We start from the raw sequence: 21,866 nt of genomic DNA, 5'->3' as shown, positions 1-21,866 counted from the left end.
GCTCAGGGATGGGGATGGGTCTAAAGCCTCATTCGCTTCCCTCCAACCCAGGGTAGGGGGTCAGAGGGAGAGGTGATTACTGCGAGCACCAAGCTGTTCCCCCACAGAGCTGAAGAATTCGGGTCAGTGCCCATCAATCCCACCCTGCAGCCCAGCTCTGGGCTCCCCTGCTTCCCCCCAGCTCTGCCAGTGTCTCTCAATCCTGGCTCAATAGCCCCCTGCTGGGCCTGATCTGGGCTCCCCCCCTGCAAGCTCTGCCAGTGCCCCTCTATCTTGACCTGCAGCCCCTGCTGTGGGGGGCTGGCTGTGTGCTGGATCTCAAGCTCTGACCTGGTAAGGCAGCCCAGGTATGTGTAACCCAGGGGTGGGCAAACTACGGGCTGTGTCCAGCCTGTCAGACCTTTTAATCCGGCTCTTGAGCCCCCGCTGGAGACCAGGGTCAGGGACTTGTCCCACTCCCCAGGGCTCCCGGGAGCCAGTGGCATGTCCCTGCTCCGGCTCCTATGCGTAGGGGCAGCCAGGGGATTCCGCATGCTGCTGCCCCTGCCCCAAGCACTGGTTCTGCAGCTCCCATTGGCTGGGAACCCCAGCCAATGGGAGCTGTAGGGGTGGTGCCTGTGGATGGGGCAGTGCACAAAGCCCCCTGGCTGGTGCCCCCTCCCATACTCCTAACCCCTCTGCTCCAACCCCAGCCCCTACCCGCGCCCACACCACAATCTCCTGCCTCAGCCCGGAGCCCCCTCCCATATGACAAACCCCTCATTTCTGGTCCCACCTTGGAAGCTGCACCCTCCCAGCCCAGAGCCCTCACACTCCCCATCCTGCATCTCAACCCCTAGCCCATAGCCCCTTCCTGCACCCTGAACTCTTTTCTGGCCCCACCCAGGAGGCCACACTCCCTCTGCACCCCAATTTCATGAGCATTCATGGCCTGCCATACAATTTCCATAGGCAGATGTGGCCCTCAGGCCAAAAAGTTTGCCCACCCCGGATGTAACCCCTAGGGGAGGGAGCCCTGCAGTGTCTCCACCAGGGGGCAGTAGCACTGTGCAGCTGGAAGGTAGGTGCAGATGGCAGTAGGTGTGGCAGGCTGTAGGGCCCCCTGCTGGTGAAGGGTGGCCAGGTGCCCCTGTATGTGGGAACTTGTCTGCAGTCTTCCCTGGAGCCAATCTCAGCCCCCCCTCCCTTGCTCTAACAATTGGACCCCACTCCCCTCCCAGGGCTGGAGATAGAACCCAGGTGTCCTGGCTCCCTGGCCTCAGCCCCCGTTCGGCCAGACACCCCTGCCTGTAGATGATCCCTGCCCAGCCCCAGCTGGTCTGGAGGACTGGGGGCAGGAAGCTGTGAGCACTGATACCCCCCATGTGTGGGGGGACAGGATTGTTCTGACAGCGCAGGGGCAGCTGTATCCTTTGGGGGAAGGGGTAGGGGGAGTGGAGGTCTGCCCCCACTTAGCTCCTCCCCCCGTTTTCCCAGTTGGACCCCCTTCCCATGGGAGCAGCCGGCACCCCCTGCTGGAGAGAGCCAGCCCGGAGCGGCCCCAAGCCTTGAGGCTGTGTCCGCTAAGGGAGATTCTCCTGGAGCTTTGGGTGTGAAGTAGAGCGAGCCCCTCCTCTTCTGCCCCCCTCCACTGCCGCCCCCCCTTCCCACCGGTTGCTAGGCCTCCCCACAGCTAGTCCCTTTCCCTACCCCGTTCGGCCTCCCCAGCCAATCTCCCCAACATCCCAGGGCCTCACCCCCCTGCCAGCGGGGCCCCCCCCCCACCTTGCAGGCATAAACAGTGTCACACGTAACAACACAACCTTTAATACATGGGGTGAGGGAGGAGGCATATTACAGTCGCTGTCAGCCCCGTGGATCTGGGGGTGTGGGGGGTGTCACGGATACAATCCCCCTGCGGAGCAGTGGTGCTAGGACGTGTCCGCACACCCCTCTCCCAGGGAGGGGGCTGCTACCAGGAGACCCACGGGCCCTGCCTGGGGGGGGGGGGCGGGATGAGGGGATGGAGGGGGAGACACCTGGCTGGGATTCCTGATCCAGCCCTGCATGTCCAGAGGCAATAGCCGATTCCCACCCCCACCCCCCCCAGGCACCACCACACAACAGCCGGCCTCGCCCAACAAGCGCCCCCTAGTGTCTGGAGGTAACAGCTGGCTCCCGTAACAACAGGTGTCCACCCTCAGCTGGCTCCCAAAGGCAACAACCCGCCTCCCCCCCTGCCAGGTGTCCACTCTCAACAGCCAGCAGCCTCACCCAAAGGGTGTTCTCAGCCAGCCCCCAACAGGCATCCCGCGGTGTTCAACAAGCACCTACTGTGGGAGCTGGGAGCCACGCTGGGAGGAGGAGGGGAGGCCTCTGCGCAAGGCAGGGTTGGGGGGGGGGGTTCTGCCTTCTGGGAGGGACAGCTGCAGGTGAATCCCTCATTTAAAAAACCCTGCACCCCAATTAATCCCAGCCCCCTGGGCTGTTCCCCCGGGCCCCGCCCAGTCCAGAGCACAAGGAGTCCAGCCAGAGTGGGGAGCCCCTGGCCCCCCAAACCCTGAGGTGTCGAGGGGGCACCCCACTATCGGGGCAGGGGAGGGAAGGGGGAGGTCTTTCCAGGCACTGGTTGGGTTGGAGGCAGCAACAGGGGTGGGGACAGGCAGCAGAAGGATCCCACGTGGCTATCCATGTTTGGGGAGACCCCACCCATGGCTAGTAGGCATTTAGGCAGCCCCCATGTGCCGTGGCACCCACTTCCTCCCCGTGGCTAGTAGGAGTTCAGGTGGCCAGCGGCAGGCTGGGGCATCCCCGTGGCTAGTAGAAGGAGTTCAGGTGGCCGGCGGCAGGCCAAGCGCGCCCCGTGGCGAGTAGAAGGAGTTTAGGTGGCCGGAGGTGGGCCAAGCATCCACTCATGGCTAGTAGAAGGAGTTCAGGTGGTTGGCGGCGGGCCAAGCGCCCCCCTCTCCCCACCGTGGCTAGTAGAAGAAGTTCAGGTGGCCGGCGGCAGGCCGGGCGCCCCCCGCATGGCTAGTAGAAGGAGTTCAGGTGGCCAGCAATGGGCCGGGCACCGCCCATGGCTAGTAGAAGGAGTTCAGGTGGCTGGCGGCAGGCCGGGCGCCCCCCGCATGGCTAGTAGAAGGAGTTCAGGTGGCCGGCGGCAGGCCGGGCACCGCCCATGGCTAGTAGAAGGAGTTCAGGTGGCCGGCGGCAGGCCGGGCGCCCCCCGCGGCTAGTAGAAGGAGTTCAGGTGGCCGGCGGCAGGCCGGGCGCCCCCCCCATGGCTAGTAGAAGGAGTTCAGGTGGCCGGCGGCGGGCCGGGGCACGGGCGGGCTCTGGTAGAGGTTCCCGGAGCCGGCGTTCCAGTAGGGCGAGGGGGGCCCGAAGAAGCCGGCGGAGGAGACGGGCAGCTGGGCGGCGTGGCTGAGGCCAAAGCCCACCTTCTGCTGGTGGTAGGAGGGCAGGTAGGGCAGGTCGGCCGGGTGGTACTTGTAGAGGGGCCCATCGCCCGGGTGGTTCTGCTGGGCCTGGCTGATGCCCTGGAAGTCGAACTTATAGGCGTAGCGCTTCCCGTGCACCTTGGTCATGATGCTCTTGTCGTAGTAATAGCGCAGGGCCCGGCTCAGCTTGTCGTAGTTCATGTTGGGCTTGCTCTTGCGCTCGCCCCAGCGTCTCGCCACCTCGTCCGGGTCGGTCATCTTGAACTCCCCGTTGGTGCCCTCCCACGTGATGCACCCGGCGTTGCTGCTGTCCGACAGCAGCTCCAGCAGGAACTGCCACAGCTGGATCTGGCCGCTGCCTGCCGGGCGGGGAGACGGGTTTGGTACCAGCGGGGCTCTGCTTTGCCCCAGGAAGGAGGGCCCGGGTTGGTTATTGTAGGGTCTTTTCTGGCTGGTTATGGTAGGGTCTGCTGGGTGCACTGGTTTGTTAACGGAGGGGCTCTGCTTTGCCCCAGGAAGGAGGGCCCGGGTTGGTTATTGTAGGGTCTTTTCTGACTGGTTATGGTAGGGTCTGCTGGGTGCACTGGTTTGTTAACGGAGGGGCTCTGCTTTGCCCCAGGAAGGAGGGCCTGGGTTTGTTATTGTAGGGTCTCTAACCCGCTAGAGCCCACTCCCCTGCCAGAGCCACGGACAGAACGCAGGAGTCCTAACTCCCAGCCCCTCTTCCTCCCTCCGGCCCCGGCTCTAACCCACTAGCTCCCGCTCCCCTGCCAGAGCCAGGGACGGAACCCAGGAGTCTTGGCTCCCAGCCCCCCGTGTCTCTAGCAATTACAAAGAACCTCACCCCATCCCAAGCTGTAATAGGTGCCCAGACCCACCTGGGTTTGCCAAGCGGCTGCTGGTGGGTCCCAGGACCTGGTATGGATCTGGGGGGTGAAAAGGGAGTTGGGGGGAGTTAGTTTTGGGGGGCGTCAGAGACACCCCCTTTGCCCCCCGCTGGGACCCATTCCACCCCAACCCCCATCATGGAAACCTAGAAGTCCTGATTCCCAGCCCCTCATCTAACCCTCTGACGCCCCAGGTCCCCATGACCCATCATTCCCAGATGGGCTTCACACCAAATCCCCAGTTGCCCCCAACCCAATCAGACCGCCCCCCCAGGGCCCAACCCAAAACTCTCCATGAGCAGCCCTAAACCTTGCACTGTTTGGGGACTGACGTACCCCTCAAAATGCATTCAGTACCCCCCTCTGTGGGTTCGCGGCACTCCCTGACCTTGGTGTGTGGGGCAGGGGGCCATCCATGGGGCAGAGAGGGGCCTAGCTATGGGGGCAATCTCCCCCCACCCCACTCCCCAAGCAGAGGCACCCACCTGTTACGATCCGCGGGGATTCACTCGTCCGATTCACCCCCTGGATCTGCGGGGGGGACCCTGGCGGGTGGGGGAGAAATGTGGGGGGAGAGCGTTAGGGGAGGGGAAGGACCCACCAGCCGGCACCCCGGGGAAGTAGCGGGCGCCATGCCCTGAGTTGGATTCAGGGGTTTTTAGCCAGCCATGGGGCAGTGCCCCCTGGGGAGACACGGGCGGGGGGAGATGATGGTACCTTTGGGGCCCCCGCTGAGGGAGCCGCTCCAGCTGCTTCGCCTGATTTCCTCATAGGGGGATTCTGCAGGCCAATAGTGGGGTGGGGGGGAAACAGTCCATTAGTAGTGGCGAAGGGGAGGGGAACCGCTGCTGGAGAGGACAAGCCCTGCTCTGTGTCTGGTCTCAGCCCCCCCCCTCCTTTCTAACCACTAGACTCCACTCCCCACCCAGAGCTGGAACAGAACCCAGGAGTCCGGGCTCTCAGCCCCCTCCCCTTTCTAATCGCTCAACCCCACTCCTCTCCCACAACTGGAGAGCAAACCCAGCAGTCCTGGCTCCCAGACCTCCCCACACTAGTTCCCATTTCCCCACCCCTCCCCCAGCCCCACTGGGATAGAACCCAGGAGTCCCCCCTCCCCCAAGCTGGGATAGAACCCAGGAATCCTGCCCCAGTTCCCATTCCCCACCCAGAGCTGGGCTAGAACCCAGGAGTCCTGGCTCCCAGCCCATGGGGGAGGGGCAGGGCTGGTGTTCGCAGACTCACCTGTTTTCACCTGCACCCGTGGTGGGGGTGCGGGGGGCTGAGGGGTCACAGCTGGGGCAGCCGGGTAGGTGAAGGTTGGGCTGCCTGTGGGGGAGAGACAAGAGAGCACTGGTCAGAGCTGGGGTCTGCCCAGAGCACCACAGACAGGGTGGAGCAGGGGGGCCCTGCAATAGGTGGGTGGGGCTCCTGCAAGAGGGGGCGTGGTTTATGGTGATGGGCGGGGCTCCCTGGTTTAGGGGTGGGGCTCCTATGTCTGGGGGCCTAGGTCCTGTGTCTGGGGATGGGGCTCCCAGACATGTATGGTCATCCTGATCCTAGGAGGCTCCCTGTCTGTGGGGAAGCAGGGCTCCCTATCTGTGGGTGGGGCTCCCTGTGGATGGGCGGGGCTCCGTGGGGCCTGGCCGTACTTTGCCGCAGGTAGGCCAGGTGAGACAGCAGCACGTCAGCGTTGTAGGGCGAGGTGAGGCGCAGGAAATCCTCCTTGCCCATCTTGCACAGCTCCTTGCCGTCCACGTGCTGGAACAGGCCCACGTCCACCTCCTCCAGCACGTACTCCTTCACCGCCCAGTCCAGCCACTGGCGCACATGGTCCTGGGTCCACACGCCAGGGTCTGCAGGAGACAGACAGACATGGGGAGTCCAGCCGGCCCGGATGCCTGGGTTCCCAGAGTACAGCTACCCAAACAGCAGGAGTCCGGCCGGCCTGAACTCCTGGGTTCCTGAGAGCTCTACCCAACCAAACCATGGCACACACGTGCACAGGGGAGTCCAGCTGGCCCGGACACCTGAGTCCCTGAGACACAACCACCCTGCCACAGCTTTGCTGGGAAGGGGGAAAGAATCCAGCCAGCCCGAATGCCTGGGTCCCTGGGATACAGTTGCCCTCCCAGACCACAGCGCACACACACAGGAGTGGGGAAAGGATCCAGCCAGCCTGGACACCTGGGTTCCAGAGGAACAGCAACCCACTCTGAGCCTCGCTTGGAGAGGGAAGAGGCCAACTGGCCCTGGACACCTGGGTTCTTGGGCTGCAGCTGCCCGCCCAGAAACGTGGCACGGTGAGGGGCCAGCCGGCCCGGATGTTTGGATTCCTGGGAGGCATTTACCAACCCTGCCCCAAACAAGGAAATAAGAGACCCCAGCACTGGGCCACGTGTCAGGGGAGGGGGCAGGGGCTGTTCTACAGTGAAAGGCCATTGGGGGGCACGCGGAGAAGGGAGGGTGCACTCACCCGCTGGGACGATAACCCTCTTCTCCTCGCTGGGGGGGTTGGCTGGGGGGCTGCTCCGCTGGTCACTGTAGCTGGCTGGGTAGGGGATGGGGTGTGGGTCGCTCCCAGATTTGCTCCGTCTGGATACACTGCAGTCCACGGGGGACTGTCTGCAGGGTGACAGGGGGTGGGTGAGGACTGGATCCGACCACAAGAGGTCTGAGTTTCGCCAGTCTCAGACCCACTGTGTAGGGGGGGGCAGGGCTGGGCTAGCAGGGGCTGCGGGTCAGGAGTGAGAAGCACCAGCAGGGCTGTGTGTTGGCCGGTCCCACCCCACCCTGTGGCACTGAGGCCGGCTGGGCTCCTAGTGCAGCCCCTGGCGCTGACCGAGGTTTCCTGGGGATGGGATGAGGGAAGTGAGTCATTTCCTGCGGGCGCCGGTTCAGCCCAGCTCTACTGAGCTGGGAGTTGTGGACCCTGGGCGGGCAGGGGGGCTGTGCCGGGTCCTTCTGCTGGGCCACGGGCGCAAGAACCTCCCCCTCTGCAGCCTGGCTCCATGGGCCAGTTCCCACAGTCCCCAGTGGCAGAGAGTCCCACAGGCTAACCCCACTAATATCCAGTGACAGGGAGTCCCACAGGTTAACCCCACTAATCCCTGGTAGCAGGGAGTCCCGCAGGTTATCCCCAGCTGCCTGACCTGGAGCAGTTGACAGTCTCATTCTCCCTCTTCACAGAGTGCCCCCTGCTGGTCTGACTGGACCAGTCCGGCTCCCCCAGCACCGGCCTCTCCTTGCAGTTGTACTCCTCGTCAGGGGGCACCTCTGTCTTCATGAGGTGGGGAGGGCCGTAGGAGGAGTCGAATATGGACTGGTCCTCGCTCACCACAGAAAGTGCCTCCTGCAGGGGGGGACATATGGCGAGGTTAGAGTGTCCCACCCCACTCCCTGCAGCACGGCACCCCCTATTGAGCCCCCCCACCCCACTCCCTGCAGCCCGGCGCCCCCTGCCAAGCCCCCCCACCCAACTCCCTGCAGCACGGTGCCCCCTACTTAGTCCCCCACCCAACTCCCTGCAGCATGGCGCCCCCTATTGAGCCCCCCCACCCCACTCCCTGCAGCACAGCGCCCCCTATTGTGCCCCCCCCACTCCCTGCAGCATGGCGCCCCCTATTGAGCCCCCCCACCCCACTCCCTGCAGCACGGCGCCCCCTGCCGAGCCCCCCACCCAACTCCCTGCAGCACGGCATCCCCTATTGAGCCCCCCCCACCCTATTCCCTGCAGCACAGTGCCCCCTGCCGAGCCCCCCACCCAACTCCCTACAGCACGGCGCCCTCTGCTGAGCCCCCCACCCTGCTCCCCACAGCATGGCTACGTTGCGCTGGGACATTGGGGCCAGCCCTGACTGCCAGGATGCCCTGGTGTTATTCTGCCCCCACCAGGGTGGTGTCTGTCCCCGGCCGTTAGTCCTGGGGGGAGGGGACGTTTCCTGTTTGCCGGCGCCCGAGCGTGGTTGCCAGCAGGTGACAGTTCAGTGGCCTGTGCGGCTTCCTGCCTGGGCTGGCCCTGCCTGGGCTGCAAACACCCACCCACCCCACCCCGGGACTGAGGCCGAAGGAACCTTGTCTGCCGTGTGACACTCCCAGGCCAGGTACAGTTACACGGACACACATGCTGCACCCGCCCACACACCAATGCCCAGCTGGACACCCACACGGCACAGCCTGACATATGCACCGAGACAATCCCAGAGAGACAATCACACACACACACACACAGACAATCCCAGAGAGACAATCACACACACACACTCACACACACACACACACAGAGACAATCCCAGAGAGACAATCACACACACACACACACACAGACAATCCCAGAGAGACAATCACACACACACACTCACACACACACACACACAGAGACAATCCCAGAGAGACAATCACACACACACACTCACACACACACACACACAGAGACAATTCCAGAGAGACAATCACACACACACACACACAGACAATCCCAGAGAGACAATCACACACACACTCACACACACAGAGACAATCGCACACACAAAATCCCAGAGACACACACACACACACACACACACAGACAATCCCAGGCGCACACACACACACACACACACACACACAGAGACAATCGCACACACAAAATCCCAGAAACACACACACACACAGACAATCGCACACACAAAATCCCAGAGAGACACACACACACACACACACACACAGAGACAATCGCACATACAAAATCCCAGAGACACACACACACACACACAGACAATCCCAGAGAGACAATCACACACACACACACACACACAGAGACAATCCCAGGCACACACACACACACACACAGAGACAATCGCACATACAAAATCCCAGAGACACACACACACACACAGACAATCCCAGAGAGACAATCACACACACACACACACACACACAGAGACAATCCCAGGCACACACACACACACACACACAGAGACAATCGCACACACAGAATCCCAGAGACACACACACACACACAGAGACAATCGCACACCCAAAATCCCAGACACACACACACACATGCACTTGTGCAGGCCTACACAGCTATAAATGGTCCGCACACATATGGCTGACACGCTTGCACAGTGCATGCAAAACCATGTGCAAGATGTACAGTCGGTCACACCCAGTGCGCTTGTGAAAATGTACAGTCAGAGACACACACATACATAATGCACTGTAATTGCGGGGAGGGATAGCTCAGTGGTTTGAGCATTGGCCTGCTAAACCCAGGTTTGTGAGTTCAATCCTTGAGGGGGCCGTTTAGGGATCTGGGCCAAAAATTGGGGACTGGTCCTGCTTTGAGCAGGGGGTGGGACTAGATGACCTCCTGAGGTCCCGTCCAACCCTGATATTCTATGATTCTATGCGGGGGGGGGTACAGTTGGCTGCACCTGCTGGGTACATCCCATTGTATCTATTTGACTGATGGAGAAACCGAGACATGGGGTGGGGGGAGGTAACTTGTCCAAAGTCACATAGTTTATGGCAGATGCAGGAACAGGACCCAGGAGTCCCAGGTCCCAGCCCCCTCCACAGCCCACTCCCGTCCCAGAGATGGGGACAGATAGAACCCAGGAGTCCTGGCTTGCAGCCCCCTCTCTAAGCACAAGACCCCACTCCCTTGCTGCGAGCTGGGGATAGAACCCAGGAGTCCTGGCGCCCAGCCTCCCCCCACTCCACAGGGGGCTTGGGCGGGGCTGTGACACTGGGATCCCTGGGCAGTCAGATGTGGCAGCAGCCCAGGCAGGGAGGGGCTATGCAGCCTCAGCGCAGTGGAGCCGAGGGAGCAGAGAAAGGCCCTGAAGCCTGGCCAGAGGGCAGAGAAGGAGTCTGCAGGTAGCCCCCTGGGAAAGCAGAAGTACAGGCAGAAAACACAGGCAGGGAAAGTGCCAACACCCATGGAGGTACAGCCAGGGCATCACAGGGACAGGCGGGAAACACAGACAGAGGAGCAGCGGTGGCAGCAGCAGACAGGGAGGGCATCTCAGGCTCCAGCATAGACTACAGGCTGGGAGTCCCGGGTACAGGCAGGGAAGCAGGGGAGTGGAGGTCCCACAGAGGTTCATAGCTCAAACTCGCCCCTCCCGCAAGGCCCCCCTCCCGCCCTTGCCTTGGGTTATATGCCCCAGCCTTAGCTAGCAAAGCCCCAAGCTGCAAGGTTCCCCCCACCCCACTGCTTGCAGCGCCCCCTGCTGGAGGATGATAGAACTGGGCACTGCAAGCTCCCCCCGCCCCTTGCGGTGCCCCCTGTTGGCAGTGGGAGCTGCAGGAATCTCAGGATGACCCAGGCACCAGGGGAACCCTCCCAAGCCCAGCCTGACTCGATTGACACTGACTTCCCCCCATCCCCCGCTATGTGTGCCCCTGCTGCAGGGCTGTGGGGGGGGGCTCTGATCTGATCTGCCTCTAGGTTCCCCCCACACACACACATACAGTTGCACGCTGGGTGTGGGCTCTTTGCACAGAAAGCAGAAGTCTCAGGGGAGCTGGGCTGATCTCTGTTTGCAGCCGGAGCTGCTGCGCTGGAGATGTTATCGGGCGCCCAAGCATTGGGGGGGGAGGGGGGCCTGGCTGCGGTTACTCCCTTGCCGTGCCTGCCCACCCCCGGGGCTGCTGCTCTGCGCAGGGCTCTGCTGACTTTGCATGCAGCATCCCTTCTTGCAAAGGCAGGTAGGAGCCGTGAGGGGCAAGGCGGGGGAGGGGCTCCAGGGAAGGGAGGAACACCCACCCGGAGGAGGCACGATGGAGGGTGCCCCACGCGGGACAATGCCCACGGGGACAGTGCCCACGCGACGTGGCGTGGAAGTGCCGGTGTGGCACCAGACGTGGCGCCCAAGGGGGGCACCAGCGCTGCAGTGCTGACCGGAGGGGCTGCAGTACATTGCAGGGTGGCAGCCCACATGGCATTCGTCGTGGGGTGCCGTGGAGGGGCCACCGATGATGCCTGAGCTGCGCAGTAATCAAGAAGGCCACCGGGGCACATGGTACCATGCAGCTGGCCCGTGGGGCACAGGCTGCATGACATGGCAAGCGCACGCACGGCACAAAGCACATGTAGGGGGCTCCATGCAAGGCCTGCTTGCACACCAGATGGCACAGGGCACGGCAGAGGTGCCGGGGTGGCATGCAAAGGGCTGGTGAGTTACGTTGCACAAGCTTTGGGTGCCCATCTGGGGTGAGGTGGCCTGCGGACACAGATGCCCATGTGCGGAACCATCTGCCTGTGCCCAAGGCAGGGCCATGCCGTGCAGCACAGAGTCCCGTATTGTGCACGCACAAGCAGTGGAATCGTGGTCCCCCCATTGCACGACGGATGGCCCACGTGCCCCACAAGCGCTCGTGTCACCATCAGTGTGTGCACAAAGACAGCCCTCCCTACAACAGAGGTGCCATTCACGTCACAACCTGCGTGTGCCCAAGCGGTGCAAACGCCCCGGGCCCCACTGCAGGAGGGATGCGCCCAAGGATGCACCATCCACACAATTGCCCACTGATTGCCAGGCCACGCCACATGCCTCCCAACCAGAGCACTGCATGGTCAGGGCCCTTCTCAGCCATTGCACGGTGGGCACGCCAGTTGCATCACAAGCAGAGCGTGCACGGGTGTACTTGCACAGTCGTTGCCCGGCAGCTGTGCCGTGTGCATCAAAATCAGAACATGCCCCATCCGTGCAATTGCACACCCACTGAATGACGGGTGAGCTGCAGGCTTTGCATTCAGTGCAATCACAGTCCCGTGGCACCAGGTCGATGCAATGTTGGAAACCCCACGCACAAGGGAGGGTCCCACGGGACTCAAAGCACAGGGGAAGGGGCACTGCTGTGTCTGATAAGAGGTGCAAATACCTTGTGGGCTACACACTGTGCCCATGTAATTGACGGAGACACAAGCACCACAAGGGGACCCAGGTTACCCTATTCCACGTGTGCCCAGGAGGGCAGGAAGCCAGGTACTCTTGCCTGAGGCAGCGGGCACAAGCCTTGCATCACCACCCCAACCCCATACAGCATGGGGTGACCGGACGCTATAGATCCATCGCCATATGAACCCCTCTATCCATCTCTAGGGGCTGGATGGGCCCAGGGCTCTGATATGGCAGGCAGGGAGGGGATGGAATACTGGAGTAGATGGGCCCATGGGTCTGATCAGGGCGGGATACCAGGGTAGATGGGCCTTTGGGTCTGACCAAGGGCAGGATACCAGGGTAGATGGTCCTGTGGGTCGGACCCAAGGTGGAATACCAAGGTAGATGGGCCGAGGGGTCTGATAGGGGTGGGATACCAGGGTAAATGGGCCTGTGGATGTGATCCAGGGCGGGATACGAGGGTAGATGGGCCTGTGGATGTGATCCAGGGCAGAATACTGGGATAGATAGGCCCATGGGTCTCATCGGGGCAGGATACCAGGGTAGATGGGCCCATGGAAGTGACCCAGGGCGGGATACAGGAGTAGATGGGCCCATGGGCCTGACCCAGGCTGGGATACCAGGGTAGATGGGCCCGTGAGTCTGACTGGGGCAGGATACCAGGGTAGAGGGGCCCAGGGTTCTGATTGTGGCAGGATACCGGGGTAGAGGGGCCCATGGGTCTGATCCAGGGTGGGATACCGGGGTAGATGGGCCCGTGGGTCTGATTGGGGCAGGATACTGGGGTAGAGGGGCCCATGGGACAGATTGGGGCAGGATACCGGGGTAGATGGGCCCATGGGTCAGATTGGGGCAGGATACCAGGGTAGATGGGCCCATGGGTGTGATCTGGCAGGGGTGGGGGTGGGGCTGTGTGCAGTGGGCGGGGCTGTGTTGGGCAGCAGCACAGGAAGCCAAGGCAGGAAGCCTGAGGCTACGAAGCCGGAAGCCTCTTGGACTCCTGATAAGGCCACCTGATGGGGAGCGAGGCTCTGAGCAGCGCTGGCCTGGGCTGCTTTAAATAGCTCCCCATCCGGCCAGACAATGGGCTGGGGGCTGGGGCACCGGTTTGCGGGGGGGGGGGTGCCCTCCTGCACACACAGCTATTCACTCCAGCTCCCACCCAGAGCCAAGACAGAACCCAGGAATCCTGGCTCCCAACTCTCCCTCCCCCTGCTCTAACCACAGGACCCCACTCCCCTCCCCCAGCCGGGGAGAGAACCCAGGATCCTGGCTCCCAGCCCCTCCTCCCCTGCTGCAAAACACTGTGTGGGAGGAAGGCAGGTCTTGTGGGGAAGGTGCTGAATTCAGGCCCCCCCCCAGGTTCTACGCCCAGGTCTCCCACAGATTCCCTAGGTGACCTTGTGCCTGTTGCTACATCACTCTGTGCCTCAGTTTCCCCCATACACTGAGAATGACCTTCCCTTTGTGTGTGTACGGAGTGCGCAGCCCTGCACTTGAAACACCCGACCTTTTCACCCCTTGCAACTACATTACTGTCACCTGGAAACTAAAACACAGCGAGAGGTAGGGTGTAACCCCCCCTTCCCACGCACACAGATACACAGAGGCAGACACACAGAGTCAGCGAGAGGGAGACAGGCAGATACACACAGACACAAAGACAGAGACACCCCGGCAGACACACACAGAGTCAGGCAGGTACACACGCACCCAGACAGGCAGATACATACCCGCACAGACAGACAGAGAGACAGCCAGACACAGATACCTCCCTCTCCCCGCATCACCCCCAGAACCACGGAACAGCCCGGGAAGCCAAGGAGAAGGGATTCCGTGTAATAAGGGAGTGGCACAGACTGTGCGGTTTCCATTTCAGATCCACCCCACCCCACCCCCGTGTGATAAGGGGGTTTCGCCCTGATAACAGCCCAGACGCTGAATCTGGACTTTGGGAGAAACTGGCAGAGGGGTCAAATGTTGCGTGGAAGCAAATCATGTCTGTTGGATCGGGAGAATTTGTGTGCTGTAAATTAGCAATCTGTACTCTGCTCTGGGAGGGGAGGGAGGTCTAGTGATGGGAGACGAAGGCTGGGACCCAAGACTCCTGGGTTCTATCCCTGACTTGGGGAGGAGGGGGCTATGGGTTAGCACAGGAGGGACTGGCAGCCAGGATTCCTGGGTAGGTTTGCCAGCCATCCAGGACTGGCCTGGAGTCTCCAGGAATTAAAGATTAATCTTTAATTAGAGATTATGTCATGTGATGAAATCTCCAGGAATACATCCAACCAAAATTGGCAACCCTACCCCTGGGTTCTATCCCCAGCTCTGGGGAGGGTCCTTGGGAGTCAAAACTTCTGGGTTCTATCCCCCGCCCTGGAAGTGGGGGTCCAATGGTTTAGAACTGGGGGTGGGGGGGGCTGGGAGCCAGGACTAATCCCTGACCTACCATGTAATCTTGGCCGCTTCTCTGGGCCTCAGTTTCTACTCCTGTCCTTTATCTGTTCAGACTGTGGGCTCTTTAGACAGGGCCTGTCTCTCTCTGTGTCTGGGAAGCGCCTGGCACAATAGGGCCCTGATCTCAGCCAGGCAGGGCCCATCTCTCCCTGTGTGTCTGTGTAGTGCCCGGGTCAGAAAGAATCAATTGGGCACAGTTGCCTCGGCATATGCAGGCTCCAGGCCGATCCCCAGGAAACTGCCCCAGCAAAGCCCTTCAGCAAACTGCAAATCAGACAATTCCCCTGGCCAAGGAGATGACGAGACCCCACCGTCATTGCCAGGGCTGCTAATTCCCCCCTCAACCCAGTCGCGGCCTGGCTGGTTAAAACATCCTCTCGCCAGACGGTGCTTAAAGTGGCCACAGAACCGAGTCCGGGGGATCTAGCATCCTCTGGGTGCAGCAGCTTTCGTCCAGCAGGCCCAGACCTTCCCAGGCATTTTGGTGCCTTGCTGCCACTGATTTCCAGGATGATGGTGGATCAATCTTAATAGACCTTGTGATTTCCTTGCTGGCTCTGGGACCCCCCCCCCTTGTAGCCCCCCTATTGCTCCCCACTGTACAAACCGGCTTTAAGCCCTGGCTCTCCCTACTGAGGAACAAATGTAGTAGCCCAGCACGATCCCAAAGCACTAGAATCCTGGAGACGATCAAAGTGGCTCTGAGCCCAAGAAACGCCTTCCCTGCCCCTTGGATAAAGATGCAACGTCTCTAAGTATCGAAGGCCGCCCCCAAAATCCAACTGGGTCTCGGCCACGGATCTTGTTCCCTTGATGCCAATGGGTTTTCGGTTTGATGCAGTGCACGAAATTCCAGGCTTCCCGGGCCAGCCGTGGTCCTGTCAGCGGAGCTGCTGGGTAACCCATAATATGCTCCTGGGGCGTGTTTAATCCACTCGGTGATTGGGAGGGAAACCTGCCCCGAAATCTGTGCGCGAGGAGAACCCACTTGGCTCGGAAGGGAGCGAGGAAAAAGAGCGAGTGAAAAAAATAACCAGCAAGCAAGAGAGAGAGAAAAGAGTGTGAAAGGCAGAGAAAGAAATAAAGGGAGAGAAAAAATGGTAGAACACGAAGGAAAGAAAGAGCATGAAAGGTAGAGGGGGGAAAAAAGCAAAAGCAAGCAAGAACATGCAAGCTAGAGAAGGAAAGGAACAAAAAAGAACAAACACGAGCGCTAGATAAAGCTAGAATGGGACAGTGACAGAAAGAAGGACAGACTGACCTGTTAAGCAAGGTTGCACCCCAGATTCTCCATGTTGGGGGCACAGGCCCCCCCATTTCCATCCCGGCCTGAGATCCTTTCTGCCCTGCTTTGTGGGAACCATCCATAGGTGCCCCATGGCACCCCCATGCTCCATGGAGGGGGTGAGCCCCCCATTTCCTCCCCTCGGGACGCAGGCTCTCCCTGATCCTGACCCCCTTCCTGCACGCTCCTGGGAACGGGGAGGGGAGGGTGGGGGAGGCATGTGCCTTTGCGGGGCTCCGGCTGAGCAGCACCGTGGGTGTCTCTCTCTCGGGCGGTTTGGTTTGGGTTATTTAAGCTCAGCGACATCGACCGCCACGAACGGGAAGGAAGAGGAAATTTTTTGTACCAGAAGGAAAGAGCGGAGGGGGGGGGGGCGTTTGTGGAGCCGGGGCGCGCACCAGAGAGAGAGAGGAACTGAACGCAGCCCAGCATGAGCCCAGCACCAGCTGGAGCCCAGACACCGGCACCTGGAGGAACATCTCCAGAACCTACCTTGATTGTTCCATCCATCGCTGCTCCCCCACGGAGCTCCCCGCCTAGACCTCCATGGACGAGGCGAGGTGGTGCATTAGCAAAGGGGGCCGGATGAGCGGTGCTCTGTGTGTGTGTGTGTGTGTGTGTGTGTATGTGTGTGTGTGTGTGTATGTGTGTGTGTGCGTCTAATTTTGGGAAGTGAAGTCACTAACCGCCGGGGCTGGTTTCCTATTGGTGTGACCAATTTTTGCAAAGCTTTTTTTTTTCTTGTCTTCTTCTTTTGGCGCTAGGGCTGGGTGGCTTTCTGCACTGCCGTTGATGAGGGCAACGGCACAAGGCTGAGAATTGGGGAGCTGGGGGGAAAGGGTGCACGGAGGGCCACAGGGATAGAATCCCATTTAGCCCTTGCATGGCAAAGTGGTGCCATGCCTTTTAGTATTCAGGACCAGTGTGATCTGTACCACAGCAGCACCTAAAGAGATCAGGGCCCTGTTGAGCCAGGCGCTGCCCAGACACAGCGAGAGACAGGCCCTGCCCCAAAGAGTTTACAGTCTCCATACCCAAAAAGTGGGAGGAAAAAGAGAGGCCCAGTGTCACACAGCAGCACTGAGAACAGAACCCAGGAGTCCTGGCTCCTCCTGCTCTAACCAATAGCCCCCACTCCTCTCCCAGAGCCTGGCTAGAACCCAGGCGTCCTGGCTCCCAAAATGGGCAGGAGTGGGGTCTAGTGGTTAGAGGAAGGGAGGCTGGGCGTCAGGACTCCTGGGTTCCATTCCCAGCTCTGGGGTTAGAGTGGGGTCTGGTACGTTAGCACAGCTGGGGCTGGGAGCCAGGACTCCTGGGTTCTTCCCATCCCCCCCTTAACCATCTCGCACAGCAGGAGGGGGCTGGGCAGGAAATGGTGATGGGGTGAAAACTACCAAGAAATGCAAATCCTCGAAGGAGCCTGTGCCAGGAACCAGGTGGTGCAGAAACCACAGCCCCCTCCCCACCTCTAACCCCCCCCTTGGCTGAGGCCCCCAATCCACCCCCTATAAGCCCTAGGTGGCAGGGAATAGCCACAGTGCAGGACAGCATGGCCACACCCCCAATCCGCCCGTATGGGCCCTGGGGAGCAGAGAATAGCCACAGCACAGTGCACCTCGACGACACCCCAATCCTCCCCCTACGGGCCCTGAGAGGCAGAGAATAGACACGGTACTGGGCACCCCATCTAATTGAAGTCTTAAGTGTCCCAGTGACCCAGAGTGTGTCTATAGGAGGGGGATGGGGGGGGCGTGTGTGTGTGTACGGATTGGTGCAAGTGTTTGTGTACGAATTGGGTTCTTCAGGGGTTGTGTGTGTGGGTGGGTGTTTGTGTAGCTGTGGGGGGGTGGTCGTGCAGGTGTGTGTGTTCGTGTGGCTGGATTTATGCATGTGTTTGCATCTGTTAGGGTTGTGTTGGTGTGCGGCTGGATTTGTGGGGGTGTTTGTGTATGTTAGTAAGAATGTGTGTGTGTGGCTGGATTCATGCATGTGTTTGTGTATGTTTGCAATTATGTTTGTGTGTGTGCATCTCTGCTGCCCTCTGCTGGCTACAGCTACAACTGCTTCTCCATGTGTCACAGCCCCCATACCATCAACCTCAGTGGCGATTCCCCCATCCTACAAGGGCTGGCTGGCCTGACACTTCGCCCGTCTGCGGAGTGTGGTGGGGGCTTCAGCTCGCCCCCTGTGGCTCAGGAGGGTGCAGGTGCGGGGCGCTGGGCTCTGATGCACCTGGAAGGCAGATCGGGTGGGGCGCGGCAGGGCAGGGCCTGTGGTTTCCGTTCCGCGTTGCCTGGTGCTGGATCATTGCACAATCCCCAGCCATACTGCTCAGCGCGCCCCGAGAGGGAGTGGGGAGCCAAGCAGATGATCCAGTACCAGGGGGGAGAGGATATGTGGTTGGGGGGAGGGAAGGTCTTGGGCTGCACTGGAGGAGTGCAGAGCAGGGGTGACACCCCAAAAACCTCCAGCAAAGGGATGGAGAGATGGAGAAGGTGGGGTACGTGGATAGAAGAGGCAGCAAGCCTAACATCTAAAAGGGGAGTGGGGTCTAGTGTTTGGGGGAAGGCTGGTGGTCAGAATTCCTGGGTTCTATCCCCAGCCTTGGGACGAGAGTCGGGTCTAGTGGTTAGAGTGGTGGGGGCGGAAGGGGTGAGCCAGGACTCCTGGGTTCTCTTCCTGGCTCTGACTCTCTCTTGTGTAATCCCTCGGCAGTTAACCAACCCGCCAGCGTGTGGGAGCGAGGGGGTGGGGCCGGGTTGCAACACGGCCCAGAGTCCCGTGCGGCCCCCTTAGTTACTCAACCAGGGGCAGGGTGGGGGATGGCCTGGGAGATCCGCTAAGAAAGGTGCTTCCGATGGGTTTGTGTGTGGGTCACGCTGCCCCCTGCTGGATAGACCCCTCTAGATCAGAGCCATGGGCCCCTCTAGCCCGGTCTCAGCCCGGGTCAGACCCTGGGAGCCCATCCTCATCTGTCGCCACGGCTATGTCTATTGGTCTCCTGGAAAGGTCCTTTCCCATAGGTAGCTGTCCAGTGGCAGTGAGTTCCACAGACCTCGGCAAAGGCTGCGTGGGGTGGGAGGTCCTTGTGTTGGGAGCGCTGGGAGTGAACTCTGTGTGGTTGTGTCTGAGCATGATTGTGAATATTCCAGTGTGCGGGGGGGTGATTGTGATTGTGGCTGGGGGGCGTGATTGTCCCTCTCTTTCGGGGGTGGGCTAGCGTGTGCCCTGGATGTGGAGTGTGTGAGTGTCTGTAGGTGTTTTTGGGTCTGTGTGAGCCCCTTTGAGCGTCAGCGTGTCTGAATGGCTGGCTGTGTGGAGTTGTTGAGGTGTTTGTGTGGTAGCTGGGGTTTGTTTGTGTTTGTGTGTCACCTGATACAGGATACAAAGTCCTGCAAAACCATTTCCTACTGGTTAGCCCCACAACACATTGACACTGATACAAACACAGTGTCACACACACACACACAGAGCAGGGCTCAGCCGGGCCAGCAGGGGACGGCAGGAACACACACGTCTCCCTAGGGCCAGCTTGGATGATTTCCCATCGCAACCCCGCACGGTGCTGGTGCCCCCACACGCGAGTGGGCAGTGGTGCGCGGGGGGGGGGGGGGCGGGGGGGGCAGATGTGATGGATTCGGAAGGAAGCACTTTGGGAAAATCAGTCCAGGCCCTGAGCAGAGCTGGGACACAGACACAGTTACCCCTGCAGCACCCAGGCAGGGGAGTGGGGTCTAGTGGTCACAGCAGGGTGGGGGCTGAGCGCCAGGACACCTGGGTTCTCTCCCTGGCTCTGGGCACGGAGCGGGGTCTAGAGGTTAGAGCAGGGGGACAAAACCTGCGGCTTTAATATTTCCCAAGGCTGTGGCTGGATACAGGTTTTTGGAATGACTTTCGGGAAATATTTTGTTTCCAGACAGACTCCAGATACCAAACGATGGTGCTAAGACGCTCCCGCTGCGCCCCTCGCCCATTACCCCAGGGTCCGAGCCTCTTCCCAACCCGCAGGGTAGTTCTCCTCCCAGGCTCCGGCGAGGGCGGGAAGCGCCACCAGCCCCATTTTCCGGATGGGAGAACTGAGGCCCAGAGAGACTGAGTGATGTGCCCGAGGGCACCTGGGAAGTGTGGGGCAGAACAGGGGGCTGGGACCGGATTCTTTTTCCTCAGGAAGTTTCTGCCCTCCAGCCTCCCAATTCTGCCCTACTCCTGGGCCGCTATGGTGCAGGGGCGGGGCTTCGGGAGAAGGGGCGGTCCGGGGGCGGGGCCTTGGAGGAAGAGGCGGGGCAGGGGCGGGCCCAGGAGGGGTGGGACAGTGTGGGAGCGGGGATGGGGGAAGGGGTGGAGCAGGACCAGGGTTTCAAGAAGAAGAGGAAGCACAAGGGGGAAGGCGCAATGCAGGGTTGGAGAATTGGGGAAAAGGGGCGGCACGCGGCAGAGCCTTGAGGGAAGGGGAGGTTAGGGGGCGGGGCCTCTGGAGAGGGGCGGGGCGAGGGCGGGTCCTTGCAGGAACGGGCGGGGCAGGGCCGGGCCCTGGCGGGGTGGGACAATGCGGGAGAAGGGATGAGGGAAGGGCGGTGTGGGGGCGGGGTTTGGGGGAAAGGGGCGGAGTTTTGGGGAACGGGCGGGGCAGGGCCAGGGTTTCAAGAAGAAGGGGAAGCACAAAGGGGAAGGGGCATTGCGGGGTCGGAGAATTAGGGAAAAGGGGCGGTACCGGGCAGAGCCTTGGGGGAAGGGGCGGTGCGGGGGCGGGGACTGGGGGGAAGAGGCGGCATGAGAGCAGGAGATCGCGGAGAATTGAAGCGCCAGGGGGGGAACTCGGGGGAAGGGGCGGGGCCTCGGCGGATAGGGAGGGGCAAAGGTGGGGGCTCGGAGGAAGGGGAGCCGCGGGAGGGGGGTGGCCACGTTCCGGCGCTGGTGGCCCCCCATTTTTAGGGACCGGAAATTCCGTCGCCCCTGCGCGCCCCGCACCCCCAGAAACTCCCCTCCATGCACAGCCCGGCTCTCACTGCCGGGCTCCCCGAGCCGAGTGCAGAAGCTGGGGGAGCTCAGGGCAGGGACGGGGCGGTGGCTGGACCAGTGGCGGCCGGAGGCGCCCCCCGGGGCCGGGCCCGGGGCCGAGAGGGGCTACGGAGGAGCGCGGCACCCAGCGCCTGGGGCAGGGAGACGAGGGGGCAGCGCTGGGCGGGTCCCCTGTCGGGGGGCGGGGTTGTGCAGATCAGCCGCGTCCGGCGGCAGCCAGGGGTCCCGGCGAGATGAGCCGAGGACGCGGGCGGAGAGAATTCTCTGTGTCTGAGCAGAAACCGGTGCGGGGAGTCCGCATCGGAGTCACTCCGGGGCAGTGATTGCCACTTAGCTACGAAGTTATCAGAGTAGCTCCTAGGGACGTGAACAGCTGTCGGGGCGAGAGGGCAGCGCGGTGTCCCAGGCTCCCGGTATCGCTTCTCGGTCTCTATGGCTCAGATCAAGTGTAGTGTCTGGTCTTCTCCGTTTAATCTCCGGTGTGTTCTCCAGGCGAGAGCTTCATATTAAATGGAGCTTTGGAACAGGGAGCGAGATGAGGAGCTCGCTCCGTCCGCTCCACGCATCAGCCCGGTGTCGCGGCGCTGCCGGGCGCGGTGCCCTTCCCCGGGGCGGGGGGAGAACCTGCTGCTAGAAAAAAGCCAGCTGCCTCCTGCGGCTGCGGGTCTGTTCCCGGGAGCTGGGGGGTCAGCGGGTCAATCCCCGCCCGCGGCGCCCGCTGCTTTCTCCGTCCGCACGAGCTGCCTCGCTCCTCTCGCCGCTGCCGCCGGACGCGGCTGATCTGCATAACCCCGCCCCCCGACAGGGGCCCCGCCCCGCGCCGCCCCCTCGTCTCCCCGCCCCAGGCGCTGGGTGCCGCGCTCCGCCGCAGCCCCTCTCGGCCCCGGCCCCGGGGGGCGCCTCCGGCCGC

At 61.5% G+C, this 21,866-nt stretch overlaps 1 protein-coding gene and 1 non-coding gene across 4 annotated transcripts; one reads left to right on the top strand and one right to left on the bottom strand.

Moving 5' to 3' along the window:
* Positions 1-1,803: 1,803 nt before the first annotated feature.
* LOC144279739 (retroviral integration site protein Fli-1 homolog) lies at positions 1,804-16,561 on the bottom strand. Of its 3 annotated transcripts, none has more exons than XM_077841356.1 (9): positions 16,430-16,561; positions 7,456-7,655; positions 6,780-6,928; positions 5,956-6,159; positions 5,549-5,632; positions 5,024-5,086; positions 4,792-4,851; positions 4,298-4,345; positions 1,804-3,778 (listed from the first exon to the last, which is right to left on the bottom strand). In XM_077841356.1, the coding sequence occupies exons 1-9, from the start codon at positions 16,445-16,447 to the stop codon at positions 3,264-3,266; spliced, it is 1,341 nt and encodes a 446-aa protein (XP_077697482.1). In that variant the 5' UTR covers positions 16,448-16,561; the 3' UTR covers positions 1,804-3,263. The 3 variants fall into 3 exon arrangements, with proteins under 3 accessions (XP_077697482.1, XP_077697484.1, XP_077697483.1); XM_077841358.1 differs by lacking the exon at positions 16,430-16,561 and adding an exon at positions 15,914-15,981; XM_077841357.1 differs by lacking the exon at positions 4,298-4,345.
* A 4,810-nt stretch (positions 16,562-21,371) lies between these two features.
* Positions 21,372-21,563, top strand: LOC144280055 (U2 spliceosomal RNA). Its single transcript, XR_013348723.1, has one exon. It is a non-coding gene; the product is annotated as a U2 spliceosomal RNA (small nuclear RNA).
* Positions 21,564-21,866: the final 303 nt, after the last annotated feature.

Source organism: Eretmochelys imbricata, chromosome 24, assembly GCF_965152235.1.
Source record: "Eretmochelys imbricata isolate rEreImb1 chromosome 24, rEreImb1.hap1, whole genome shotgun sequence".
NCBI lineage: Eukaryota > Metazoa > Chordata > Testudines > Cheloniidae > Eretmochelys > Eretmochelys imbricata.
Note: the sequence above shows the minus strand (reverse complement) of the source record. Positions and strands in the feature narration are given on the sequence as shown.